The sequence below is a fragment of the Gavialis gangeticus genome, unplaced genomic scaffold, assembly GCF_001723915.1.
Source record: "Gavialis gangeticus isolate Ggan-Ray unplaced genomic scaffold, GavGan_comp1, whole genome shotgun sequence".
NCBI lineage: Eukaryota > Metazoa > Chordata > Crocodylia > Gavialidae > Gavialis > Gavialis gangeticus.
Window position 1 is genome coordinate 10767760 of NW_017729018.1, and position 13555 is coordinate 10781314.

Below are 13555 nucleotides of genomic sequence, written 5' to 3' on the forward strand. Positions count from 1 at the left end.
ATGTCACACCTAGAGCCCAATTTTAAGAGGCAATTGGTATGAGAACCAGGTGGGAAATGGTCTTCTTGTCTTAGGAAAATCTTCTCCATCCCAAGTCAGGGCAAAGAAAGAATGGCAAAAATGTTTACCAAAAACCCTGGGGTGCGAGGACTCCCAGGGTCCATCTGCCAAGCTCAAGAGCACCACTGGTTCAAGTGTGCAGCCCACTCCCTGGGCACCAACTCGAGGCATCGTAGCTGCCAAAGCCTGAATGCCGGCACCGCTGCTAGGCTTGGGGTCTCAAGCGTGAGCGTGCTCGGGGCCACTCCAAAGCAGCTCATTCCCTCCTTAGCTGGATTTGGCAGGAGGAAACAGGCTGAGCAGGCTTCAAGCTGGCACTCCCAGACCTGGCCCGGAGGCCAGACAGACACCATCACCTGGATGCGAGCTACATCCAGCACCGGAGAAACGCACCATGGTGCCAGTCTCTCCTGGGCCCTGCCCACACCAGAAACACGCCAGGACCAACCCCAGCCAGCAGCAAACACTTGCGACTGAAACCAGGATCCTGGGAACCGTTCCCAGACCCTGCAACAGGCCCACTGCGGGAGCCGGCAGGGTGGGCGCCCGCCCCGGTCTCTGCAGCACGGCGATAGGGCCTCGCGATACTCACAGCCTGCGCGTACGCGCTGTACGGGCTGAAGGGCAAGGTGAGCGAAGGAGTGAAAATCCCCAGCTGCCCCACCATTTGCTGCATCCGCCGCAGGGTCCTCTCCTTATCTGTGTCAGCAAACTTCACCACTAGACTGGAAGAAGCACCCTATGCACAGAGAGAGGGGACAGAGGAGACCGGGAGGGAGAGAGAGCACAGTAGTGAGGGTGGAGGAAGGCAGGAGAGGCAGCACAGGAGGAGGAGAGGCAGAGGATGAGCAAGATGGAAGTGCCCCAGGTGAGATCGGGACCAGCGCACCCCCTCTGCACCGGGCTGGGTGGAGGAGACGGTGCATCCGGCTATGGATGCTGCAGCCAGGCAGAGCGAGGGCAGCAGCAGGGAGGTACAGGCCACATTGCACACTCACGAGGACACCAGCACCGGGGCACACCCTTCCCCAGGAGTGTGTCTGCAGCAGAGCGGTTACATACGTGTGCTGCGTCCCAGCCTGCCCACTGCCATAGCAACACGCACTCCCGCCCACTGCCCGCGGCAAGCCAGGTGACACCGGCGCAGAATGCACCCCCCGGGCGCGGTGACAGCTCAGCTCACCCGGGGCCCAGCTGTGCTTTCCCGCCCACGAGCCTCCACAATGCGTTTGCGCCCACGCACGCCATCTCCCAGAATATTCACCCTCCCGCCCGTTGCACACACACACACACATATGCATGCACACTGGCCCCTGGTGACAGATGGGCACACGCACGCAGACACCAGGCCTTGCGCTCACATGCACAGGTGAGCAAGCATTGCGCAAACAGCTGTGCTCTATCCCAGGAGGCTCACAATTGCACTGACCCCTCCAATCTGGCCGCAGATGCACACAGCCATAACCACAGGCTGCTGGAAGGCACTTGCACGCACAACTACGTGCATCTAGACAGACCGGAAGAACATACACATCCTCCCCCATGCACACGCACAGTCGTACCCCCTGCCGGAAACAACCCATGAACACGAGCAGCCAGGTGACAGATGGCAAGGAGGTACAGGGAGCGAACAACGAGATGCACAGGCAGAGAAATAATACACACGCACCCCGCCCCGTTTCAGCCCCCCTGGGTCAGAGCGCACGGAGGCTGAGTGATGGTGGCAAGTCTCAGCCGCAGGTGGATGGAGAGCAGTCACTGTAACAGGGACAGGGCCCCACGGCCTCATACTCACAGGCATGGTCTGGCTGCCGTGGAGAGCGTGGATTGCCGCCTGGGCCTCGGTGTGAGATGAGAACTTCACAAAGGCGCAGCCTGGAGAGACAGAGGAGCAGGTGAGAGCAGAGCAAGGGGGCAGTTGGGAGGTGAGTGCAGGGTAGGGTCAGAGTCTGCATCTCGGTGCAGGTTGAGGGGAGCCCTCCCAGCCCTGCCGGCAAACGTATCCCAAATCCCAGGTCTGGGTTTTTGTGCTCAGGCCCTTCTCTGCTCAGCCTGGCACATTCCCTCTCGGCAGCAGATGTCTCATCCCGTCCTTTCCCATCCCACCCCAGGATACACCTCCATCAAGAGCATGCTCCCAGCTGCAAGATCGGGGATGAAGACCCATTGCCTTGTGCTCCCAGCATGGGATGGTCCTACCTGTGGGACAGGCGTGAGACACCCGTGAATCCGCACCTTTGCTATTGCCGTCGGGTCCCCGCAGCACCGTGCACTCGTCGATGACCCCAAAGGGCTCGAAGAGCCGGAGCACGTCGTCCTCAGACTGCTGCTTGTTCAACATCCCCACAAAGAGCTTCCTGTCCCCTGCAGGAAACATGGAAACATCAACCTGCTGCAAGACGCGCAGCCTGAAGCCCGAGGGCTGGGGAGCCCGATCTCGAACGCGCCCCGCTTGTCAGCTCCTCTGCCAGCGCCAAAACGCATCCCTGGTGCTGCCCCACCGAGGCTCCTGGAATAGCTCCGGAGGGACAGGGAAGGAACCCGGGTGTCCTGGCTTCTACGTCGCAGCCTCCCATGGCCAGCGGTACAAGCCAGAGGGCTTAGCCACGGACACGGGCATGCCAGCCGAGCTGCCTCGGTGCTGTGGACACATGACGGCTCCTTGAAGGGGCACAGCCCTGCCTCACCCCTGGCAGTTTCACCCCCCCGAGGAATTGGGGGCCCACATGTCACACTTCCACTTGCCAGCCTGGCAGTGCACAGCTGAACCGTGTGTGTGCACAGCTGCCTGGGTGCAGGCAACACTATGTTGAGGCCTTGGGCTTCTCTCCATCCATGCGTGCCTAACATGAGCTCCCAGCTGCTCTACCCACTACACCCCACTCTCTTCTCAGAGGTGGGACCCAGCCTCCCTATATTGCTGGACAAAACCAGTCACGTGTACAGCACTACAGCCCAGTCCTGCCTCCTTTAGAGGGTCGTGCCAAGAAAATGTGCCACCTGCCCCTGTTCCCCTACACGTGGGCACAGGAGAAGTGCCCCGTGGGGACCGGGTGCGTCAGGACGGGGTCCGGCAGGCCCAGTGAGGGAGGATTCCTTATTGCTAGTGACAGGATCAGGGGGGCCGGCGTCTCGCAGAGCCAATCGAATGTGACGGGCGGCAGGGAGAACGGCAAGGAGTGCAGTGACCTGAAAACCAACAGGTCTGCGAGCGACAGTGGTGCAGTGGGCTGGGGGGCAGCCTGCGCACTGCAGGCAGCGACCACCTTCTCTCCCTGCTCCCCAGCCAGGTAACCCACCGAGCCATGTGCCACGCAGGGGGACACGTGCAGGGGGCACCCACACGTGTGGCACAAGGGCAGGCCAGCCGACACGTGTGTGCATGGGGGAGGGGACAGTGCTTACACACATACCCACACACACACACTATGGGAGGCTCACACATGCCTTCACGCTGCGACTCCAGCCACTGCGCATGCCCTCCGAGCCATGCTTGCATGCAAGGGGAGGGGGGAGAGGAAGAGGGGGAAGAGAGAGACGTGCAGCCAGACAGATACGCACTCCCGGCACACGGCCGGCCGGCGCATGGGCGCCGCTGCGCTGCCGCAGCGTGCGCACACAGACGGGCAGGCCAGCGCCCACAAAGACACGCCTGCACACACGTGCTCCAGTAGCACCCACGTGGGTTTGCCAGGCCGAGCGATTCCCTGGCAACACACTGCTCATCCGACCCGCCACATCAAAAGGGTTCGAACCCATGGGGCTGAGACACATCTGCCCCAGTGAGTTACCCCTGATGCATGCTTGTGTCAGCCCCCGGAGACTGTGCCCCTATCCTGGCTGGCACCGGTCCCAATTCTCTAGGTTATTAAAACTGCACATTTAAACGCTTGACACCATCTCCAATCCTCTGTGCATCTGAACAGTGACAAGGAACGTGGCTGTTACCCCAGGGAGCAGCCAGTCCATCCCACTGTGCTGTGATCACTGGTTATTCAGGGTAGGGCAAGGCCTGGGAGAATCAGACCCCCAGGCCTTGGTGCTGTGCAGACACGTGGCAATGAAGCCCCCCACTGCCCCAGACAGAAAACAGGTGGGCAAGACTGAGAGAGGGTCTGGGGGAGAAGAAATACCAAGGCAAGATGATGACATGAATGGAAAGGACTGGGATATTAAGGAAATGCAACAGCGCCGGGGCTGCCAACACAGCCAGGTGCTGCTTTAAAGCAGCATCTGGACTGGGTTGACACAGGCAGGAAATAAATCAGGAAAGTCATTCTATCAATCCTTGACACTGGAAACAAAAATCTGATCCTCGAACAAAACTCAGCTCGAAGGTCAAATTGACCTGAAGGAATCCCTTTAAGCTGAGCTGTCGGATGCCATCCGACCCTGGCCTGCAGCCGCAAAGCAAGTCTTCTTGCCCCGAGGGGGTCAAAAGGGGCCAGAGAAACACCTGGGAAAGGAGGAATCTTTTCAGGGCCTAAACTTAGCAAGAAAGATCAGCAGTTTGGACTAGTTTTGCATGAGGGATTTTTGGGGAGGGTGAGACATTGCACGGTGATGCTGGATAAATCATTGCACTGTTGACCTGCCCCTTGTTGGGTAAAAAGCCTGCTCCTTGCAACGGTGAGCAGGAGCTCAGTCCTCTACACAAATGATGGGACTGTGAGGCCACTAGTTTCCATGAGAAGTATTATTCAAGGGGAACGCCACCACCATGAAATCCAGCTGGCGTTAGGAAGCGGCTGCAAAGAGCTGCAGATTTTCCATCCGACTCTGACTTCTCTGGAGAGCGTTTGGGGCTTCACGACCACGATGCATCTCCCTTGTCACTCTGGGGGATAAAACCCCATGAAAACGATGCACCGTGCTGGCAGCTATGGCAATGAGATCACAAACCTTGGGATATTTGGGGTTTTCCTCTGCAATCTGGGTGCTTGCATGAGCATCTCCCCTTCCGTTCTGCCTTTCCTTTCTAGCTCTGCCAGTTGCACAGAAAACCTTGAAAACATGAAGAGTCAAGCACCAGAGGGTATTAAAAAAAAAAAAAAAAAAAAAAAAAAAAAAAAAAAGATCTCACCATCTATTCATTTGTGAATACTTTTTTTGGGGGGTGGTGGTCTTAATTCATGATGAAATCTGGGCACTGGCAACATAGCAAAGACAGCCCCGAGGGAAAGTGTACTGTCATTTCCACCAAGCAGCGTCCAGCTTACAAACTGGGGAGAGGTTTTAAATACCCCCGCCCCCAAATGTCTCCCTGTTTACAATGACAGGTGATCGTCTGGAGGGTTTTTACATTGATGGGGTCTCTTTGATTAAAACTATCTCAGGAATAGAAGCCACCCCCGGCTCCAAAATGCCAGGCTCATATTCTCCATTGCATTTTTCTTGGCAAGATGGTTCGCTCTTGCTTTTCTCTGCCCCCAAGCCTCTTCCTTCTCTCCCCCACCAGGGACAGGGGGGTCTGCAGCCCCTGTGCCCCTTGGTGGGTGCCGGGGGGGGTGCAGAGCCCCTGATGCCAAATCCCAGGGTCGTGCAGGAGCATGGCCATGTCAGGCAGCTGCTGCAAGGGGAGATGCAGCTCCCCCAGTCCCCCCAGCTCTGATTGGCAATTCCCTGTGCAGTCCAGCCACCACGAAAATTGTCTCTTCTCCCCGACTGTTGGAGAGGTGTTCCCATGGAAACCCGGGCTCTGGCAGACTGTCACTTGCACCCAGGCGAGGGGGGGCTGGGGAAGAAGGGTCCAGGCAGGGAGCAGATCCCTGACGGAACAATGATGGAGAACGGCGGAGGGGGGCTTCAGGCTGAGCAGTTCGCCCATTGGAGAAAGAGGCAGGGCTGCGGACACGCACGGCCCACCAGAACTAGGTCATCTGGGCAGCCAGCTGTTGGCAGCCAGGGGAGGGAGGCCAGCCCCTGCCTGGCACAGCCGCTCTGCCCGGGATGCTTCCCACAATACATCTCTGGGCGCTTCCTCGGCACTAATACAATGCTAATGGGCTCGGGAGAGCTATTGCTGCCGGCTCAGAGCAGCCGTGGCTCATGGGAAACCCAGCAGGCTCCTTCCACCCCAGGCTGGGAGCAGGAGGAGGGCTGCATGCTGCAGGGGGGGAAGACCCCCGTGGCTGGAGGGGACCTGCAGCCACGAGTTGCCCCATCACCAAGTCTGGTTCACAGCCGACGAGGGGGAAAGAGCCCCTGCGATTCATTCCCGTCCTCAGTGCTAACAACCAATCTGCTTGAAGAGGGGGATTGGGTTTGTTTCACACCTCGGAGAGCAGCACCGTGATGCCAGCGAGCCAGTCCCGTCACTGGGGGTGCAGGCAGCATAGGTATGCACAGCACCGAGCACCACAGAGGCCTGGTCCCAGTCTGAGGCATCCCCTGAGCCCCACACCCAGGAGCTCCTGGCACAGGCCACTACAAGGCTCCTGACCCAATTCATGCACCCACCTCCTGCCACGTGCACGTGGGGAGCGTGGTTCTCCTTGTCCTGCTGGCACTGGGGTTGTTGGTCGAGAGGGGAGGGCAGCAAACAGAGCAAGAGCCTACGCCCCCGTTCCCTGCTGCCTCGGCTCTGAACTGGTGACATGAATCATTTCTGAGGCACGGCTGCACCTGGCATGCAGCGGAGGTGGGAAGAGGCCTCAGAGTCAAAAATAAGTGGGCCAAGGGCTGCACGCAGCTGGGAGGTAGAATGGGTCAGCGATGGCACACCTGGCCCCCGAGGCTGTGAGCAACCCAGGGCCGGGGGGACCCCACCAAGGCATTCCCGAGCTTCTGTGATGATAAGAAACCTGCCTGATGCCAGCTACTACTGCTTGCCTGCGACTCCCTTCCTTCACAGGACTGCCAGACCCCTGTGCACAGACCACAGGGTGGGTGGGAGAGGGTGCACAGGGCTGTTCTCACCCAGAGCTGGCTGCACCTGCCTGTTGGATCTAGCCCAAACAGCAAGAGGGCGCTCGGCACTCACCTCCCTGCAGAAAAGCAAAGAGGTGGGACGCAGCCACAGGATGAAGAAGCAGCAAGAGCTTACACTGCTGGCCCCCAAAGCTGCCCTTCCACAAAACCCTGGTGCGGCTGTCGTGCTACGTTCCACCCCAGCACCGGCTGCACTTCCAGAGTGAGTGAACGGATCCCGGTATATCAGGCTGCTGGCTGGAAGTTGCTATGGAAATGCAAGATGCTCTCTCTACCCTGAAGCTGAGGAAGAAAATAATCAAGCCAGATGGAGCCCAGTCCCTGTGGTGCTCAGTGCTCGCTCTCTTCTCCTTACCCAGGCTCTTGTACGGTGCAGGGCATTTCCACGGGCTGCTATTCCAGCCTTGTTACTGGTGGCTGGACTTTCTCGGGGCTGCGCAGAGCCCATCAAGCAAACACACTGGGACGTTGCATCCATTCAAGATCTGGTGGCTGGAGACACGTCCAGATTGCGGCTGTCCAGTCAGCGGGAGGTGGGAGTGGGCTGGGATCACGAACTGTGAGGAGCGGGCCGGCTCATCTCCACGGTAGAGCGTGTAGGTCCAGATCCTGCATTCATACTCCCTGCAGACTCCTCTGCTTCGGCCCCGATGGGGAAATCATAGCACCCATCTTCCTCCTGCCGCCTCCAGGGGAGGGGGCTGGGAGCAGCTGCAGCGGATGGGAGCCGCACCGTGCTGGGAGCAGGGGGAGCCCGCTCCATCCCCTTACTCACTCCCGTACTGTCATTTCCAGACAGGAAGGATGATCCGTGGTGTCAACGCAACGAGGGGAAGGAATTTGGGGGGGGGGGGTGTCCCTCTCCCTTGGCTTTTCTGGGTGCAGCCGGGGAGGGAGCAAACCAACGCAGAACCAAACCTCTCTGGGTCCTGCAGGGTGAACGCTACTATCGAGATGCAAATACCAGGCGGAAACCAGAGCGAGCATCAGGAGGAGTGAAACCACCTTCAGCAAGGGCAGGGCGGCTGGGAAGATGGGCGGGATGCATACCCATACTCCAGTTCCGTTATACTGGGAAACAGGCTTTGCACCAGTTTTGCCTGTTCTGGGTCACAGGCAGCATCAGGTGCTAGGGATTGCAGATGGCCCGGGGCAGTCCTGCGATCAAGATTCGGGGGAGGTATTTATTTAGCCCAAGGCTGCTCCCCAATGGTACGTCAGTGGAGACTGGACTCAGACTTAAATAGCCACAGGAGTGCCATGGAAACCTGGCAGGATGGATGCGTGTGGTGCTGAGCGTGAGCCAGTACTTCCCCTCTCCGGCAGCCTTGCATGCACAGGCTTCAGCTCAAACTCTCCTTTCTCACAGGCCTCAGTACTGATTTCTTCTTGTCCCAGCAAAAAGCAACAGGCTGGCTTGCTCCAAGCCCCCAGAAGTGGGTGCATTTCCGTGGCGATGCACAGGACAGATATAGTGGGGGGGAGTATTCAAATCAAATACAAAGGTCTAGAAAACCCAGATTTCTTCAAATTCCCTCTCTAAATGGCTTAAAACATCCACCATAGGAAAGTATTGGTGACCTTCTTGAGGCGTCTGCTTGGAAAAATAAAAGCCGGTTGGGTAATTTTTTCTCCCCTCATTGGATCTTTTTTTTTTGTTTTTTGCCAGGACAAAAAATGGAATATAGAAAAAACTCTTTCAGCTGAAAAAAAATCAAGTTGCATTAAAAAAAAAATAAAGCAAAAACTTTTGTTGAATTTTCCCGTGCGTGGGTGAAAAAAGAATGCCATTTTTTCACCTTTTTGCTGGGCAGGAGGAGGGGCAAATGTGTTTTAAATGCTTTTTTTTTTTTTTTTGAGTGTATGTGTGCGACTCCTTTTTCCTAGCTCTGGCAGGCAGAAACGCTTGGGGACGGAAGTTTCTCCAGATGGGTAAGAGCCTAATGATCAATAATGAAGAAAAGCCTTACTATTTTAAACATAATAAAGTTCATTTTGGTATGTGTTGGGAGGGGGGGGTGCAGAGATAACAATAATTAACAGCCTGACTGAGATGGTCTTTCTCCTTCTGATGGACCCGAGAAAACTGGTTTTACTGAAGTTGATGGAGCCCCTTGTGAAATGCCAGACTGCTGCACTGTCCCATCCCCTGGCAAGAACCGCTCCCTGCCAGCAGCCGCGAAGGCGATGCGACAACTAATCAGCGGCACGGCTCCCCTGGCTCTCCAAGGGGCAAAGGAGGATGTTAATTATGATTATTATTTCATCAGCCACTGCTGTGTCCGCGGTGCTTCTGCAGACGTACGGTCCCTGTCCCAAGCAGGGCACCAGCCAGCCCAGACGCATCCCGGGGGCCCTGATCCTGCTGCCGGACCCATGGGACTCAACCCCTGCCTGGACGGGGGCATACAGACATCAGATTGCAGATTCGGGGCGCAGATGGATCCAATCGGGGTTGCACGATTTGTGATCGCTATCGGTTTTCCTCCCTGCTAAGTGCCTTGCTGTCCTTCGCTGGCAGAGACCTTGGGCAGCTCGAAGGGAAGGGCTGGCGAAGTATGAACTCCACCTTCTCCAGGGCTTCAGCATATGGCTCGGAGGCTGCCTCCATCCGTGGAGATTTGCTAGCTCAGGTTTGCTATACAGGCTGGAAAAAAGAGCTTTTCCCCCCTCCAAAGTGCTTCCATTATGGCAGGGAATTAATGTACAGTGATATCCTATATGCCGAGATATAACAGAGCTGGAGGGCTTAATAAATGGATCTCAGCTTGCCCTTTTTGTCTGGTGTGCGTGTGTATGGTACTGGTGAATGCAGGCACGCGTGTGTTCACGCATCCCCATGCATCTTGCACACAGATGCTTTGGGGAGCCCGTCTATGAGAGTACAGCAGCATATGCTGCGGTGCTGGTTGGCAGTGCCATTACACATCTGCCTAAGTGCATGAGGGGTCTGTGACCTACGTTTGAGGGAATAAATCCTCAAGTCCACCATGCTTAAAAAATAAGGAAGTCTCTTCGGGATCAGAATCCATGCCTGTTGCTAACCTGGGACGGGATTTTCAGAAGCTGCCTAGTGACTGGTGGCGCCAATCAAAGGTGTACCCGGCTTTTGAAAATCCTGTCTTTGTTTCCCAGAGGCATGACAGCAGGGATTCCCACAAAGCAGCCCAAGGGAGTTAGGCTCCCACAACCTAACAGGTGCTGGGCATCTAACCACCGCATACCTGGAAAAGCCAGCCACTACCATATTTTTTCACATACAACATGCCCTGAAATCTAATATGCACCTTGGCTATGAAAAGCAGAATGAAGGGGAAAAGGGCTTTCCTTGTAGTAAAGTAGAGCAGAGCTCATTGTGTTTCTCCCTGCAAGATTTTCTTTTACATTTGACCCTGCAGGCAGAAACCCCCCACTTCTTTACAAGTTGAATACTGAGGGTTTGGAACAGGCTCCCCCCAGAAGTGGTACAGTCATCCACCCTGATCTTCAAAAAGCATCTTGATGTCTGTCTTGCTAGGGTCATCCAACCCCGGCGGTCTTTCCTGCCCAAGTGCAGGGGGGTTGGGCCCAATGACCTGCAAGGTCCCTTCCGGCCCCTAAAAAACGATGAAACTGTTCTTACCATATTTCTTGCATGTAAAACACACAACAATTTCCAGCAGCTTTGAGGGGTGTGGGAGTGTGTGCTGCATGCAAGAAAATATGGTAAATGGAGTAAACGCTCCTGAATACTGAACTTGCTTGGTTCCTGCTAGTGCAGAACTTGAGTATCAGGACAAGCAAAATGCCGGGAAATAATCACTGGCAATTAAAAGCAAAGTTGTGGAACCATCACAGCCTCAGCGCGGTACCTGGGATGTGCCGCCAAACAGAGGAAAACAGCCTCCCACAATATCACCTCCCCCAAACTGCTTGAGAAGGCAGCAGCAAGCCATGAAGAGCAGGCAGGCAAGATGCGGAAAGGAACGCGCCAGCTGGATCAGGAAGAGCAACACATGGGATGGGCTCGTGGGCAGCGCCCAGGGTCACACGTCCCCCGTCTGCCACTGGTGCGATCTCCGGTGTGAACAAACACAGATCCCCGCATGCCCCAGCTCAGCCTGCCTCATCCATGCAGCTGCTGGCACATGAAAGCCAGCAAGGCTGCCAGTGCCTATGTAGCAGCTCGACACCGCACCCAGAGCATCCCCTCTCCGCTGCTGCAGAGAGAAGACTTTGCCCTTAGCAGGGGCTGGAAAAGGGGTCAATGCAAAAATCAAGAGGGTGGGCATTAGGGGAGGCAACAGGAGCTGGGGATCTTCCTAACTGGCAGGTGCGGTGCAGGGCAGGCGGGGACATGCAGTACAGACTGGGCAGTGCCAGGCAGGGAGATAGCTGGCTGGACAGGGAAGAGAGCAGAAGCTACACACCCCAAGGCAGTGTGGAGGCCCAACATTTGGGTGTAAGCTTGCAGAGGTGGGTGAGAGTTGATGGGTGCATGCATCCAGTTCCCTGCTTTCCTTTGCAGCCTAGGCCCCCAGCATGGATGTCCACCTCTGTTTCAAAGCATGGCCGCCCCTCCCTGGGGCCAACACTGGTGCAGCTAGACTGGCTGAGCCTCAGGTGCCTGGGGAGAGTGTTTCACCACAATGCAGAGCCCACGGTGCCAGGGCAGGGAGCCCAGCTAGGCCAGGCTAGTGCCCCTAGCAGGCACCGGGAGCTCCCACGCCAGCAAACCCACAGGGAGGGGGAACAAGGAGAGATGACAACTACCTCCACGGCTCTCGCTGTCCGCCGGCTTCACCTGGATCGGGCGCGCCATCTGCAATGGGAAAGACACCGTGAGACCAGGGCTCAATGCCCCCTGCACAGCTGTATAAGACCCCAGGAACCTACCCCATAGCCCTTCTGCCCAACCATGCCCTCACCCCTCTTGGGCAATGAACACTCATCACAGCAGGGTGGCCAGATGTCCTGGGGAGGGCAAGATCGTCTCTGGGGCATCCAGTGCTCATCACTCCCTACTGTGGTCATGCAGAGCACATGCCCACCCAAGTGGAGGCTGGGCACCTTGCAGGAGACTCTGAGTCCAGGAGCAAATGCTCCATCCTTGCAGACTTGGAAGCTGGAAGGGGGAGCACAGCTGGGAGCTAGAGCGCACTCCTGGGGTCTTGGGGAAGCCCTGCCATCACCTCCGCAGGCCAATTACTTAATGGAGTCGCGTGGCCTTCTGTGGCTACGGTCCCTGCAAGCATCAAGATCTGGGACTGGAGACCACCAGAAAACGATCACTGCGCAGGACCTAGAGGAGTTAGGAGCATTGGTCCCCTTTGCAGCCTCCCTTAGACCCTCCGTCCGACTGAAGCTGATTCCATAAGCAATGCATCCTCCGCCCTCGGAGCACAAAACCAGGAGTCCTGGGCTCGTCAGAGGGGCATGAGGCCGATTAGTGTAACTGTGAGATCTAATCCTGCCTGTGTCCAGCTCTTTTCCAGCTCCCACAGCCTTGAGCCACTGCAAGGTCTGCAGGAGCTGGGCTTTGGTGAGAGCTCAGGGGCTTTCAAGCACAGTCAAAAGGAAACCACGGCATCCTAAAGAAGTGGGGCTGGAAGGGACCCTCCAGAGGTCACATCTAGTCCAATCCCATACAATCCATCACCTCAACTCTTCATAAAACTACAGTCCACCCCAAGACAGCATAGACATCACACCTGGCCCTGCCATGGGTAAAGCAGGGGGCCCAGGACAGTCAATGCTCTGCTTCTATAAAAGAGTGTTAAAAGATCTCAAGAGATCCCTGGTAGAGGGCTGTGCCCCCTGCTCCAGAGGAAGGCAACCCCCCCCAGTCCAAACCAACCTGACCAGGGGGTAAAATTCCTCCCTGACCCCAAATAGAACAATAGGTTTGACCCTGAGCAGAGAGGCAAGACCATCTAGCCAGGAGCCTCTGGGTTGAAGTGCCAGCAGCACCACTGGCACGGCGGGACGGGGCTATGGCAGGCACATGGTGGAAGTTATGCCTGCAAAGACAGATGCCGAAGGCCAGACCCTGCCAAGCCTGGGAGATCCCAGCTGCACGGGGAGGATGGAGCAACTTGCCAGAAGGCAGCATCCCAGCCCCGGAGGGTGGAAGGCCACATGGCCAGCGTGGGCAGAAACCCCGTGTGCCCGCCCCACTCCTCTGGGAGACCCTGCCTGCTCCATCCTGCCCGGGGACCCACAAGGCTCCCCTGATCTGGGTGCTAAGCAGGGGCAAACCCTGCCGCCCGGGTCCCTGGGGGACCTCATGGCAGGGGGCACGTGGGCTGGCAGGAGAGGAAAGGTCCTAGCGCACCCCCTGCAGTGCCACGGACCCTCCCTGGCAGCCGGGACTCAGCCCGCCGGCCCCCCTGCCGTTTGCAGTCCGCACCCCTGACCTGGCACCGCACCCATGCCCCCGCGGCACCGCTTCATCCACGGGGAAGACGAGCAGACGGGGATGCAGGCTCCAACTGCCCCACCCCGGGGCAAATCTAGGTGGGGATCACATCGGGGAGCACCGAATGCAGGTCCCAGGGGAATTAGGCACCTGAGAACCTCCTGCCCC

The 13555-nt window shown here is 57.2% G+C and overlaps 1 protein-coding gene across 6 annotated transcripts in view; it reads right to left on the reverse strand.

Annotated features, from left to right (window-relative positions):
* The window catches only part of CELF5 (CUGBP, Elav-like family member 5), a 54953-nt gene that overhangs the window by 15669 nt on the left and 25729 nt on the right, over positions 1–13555 (reverse strand). The window contains exons 3-6 of one of the 6 annotated variants that reach the window (XM_019513477.1): positions 11743–11791; positions 2296–2424; positions 1856–1935; positions 653–799 (exon numbers count right to left, since the gene is read on the reverse strand). In XM_019513477.1, the coding sequence (XP_019369022.1) occupies positions 653–799; positions 1856–1935; positions 2296–2424; positions 11743–11791 (405 nt within the window). Of the gene's footprint in view, positions 1–652; positions 800–1855; positions 1936–2259; positions 2425–11739; positions 11792–13555 lie in introns of all 6 variants that reach the window. The other 5 variants (XM_019513474.1, XM_019513476.1, XM_019513473.1 and 2 more) reach the window with 5 other exon arrangements.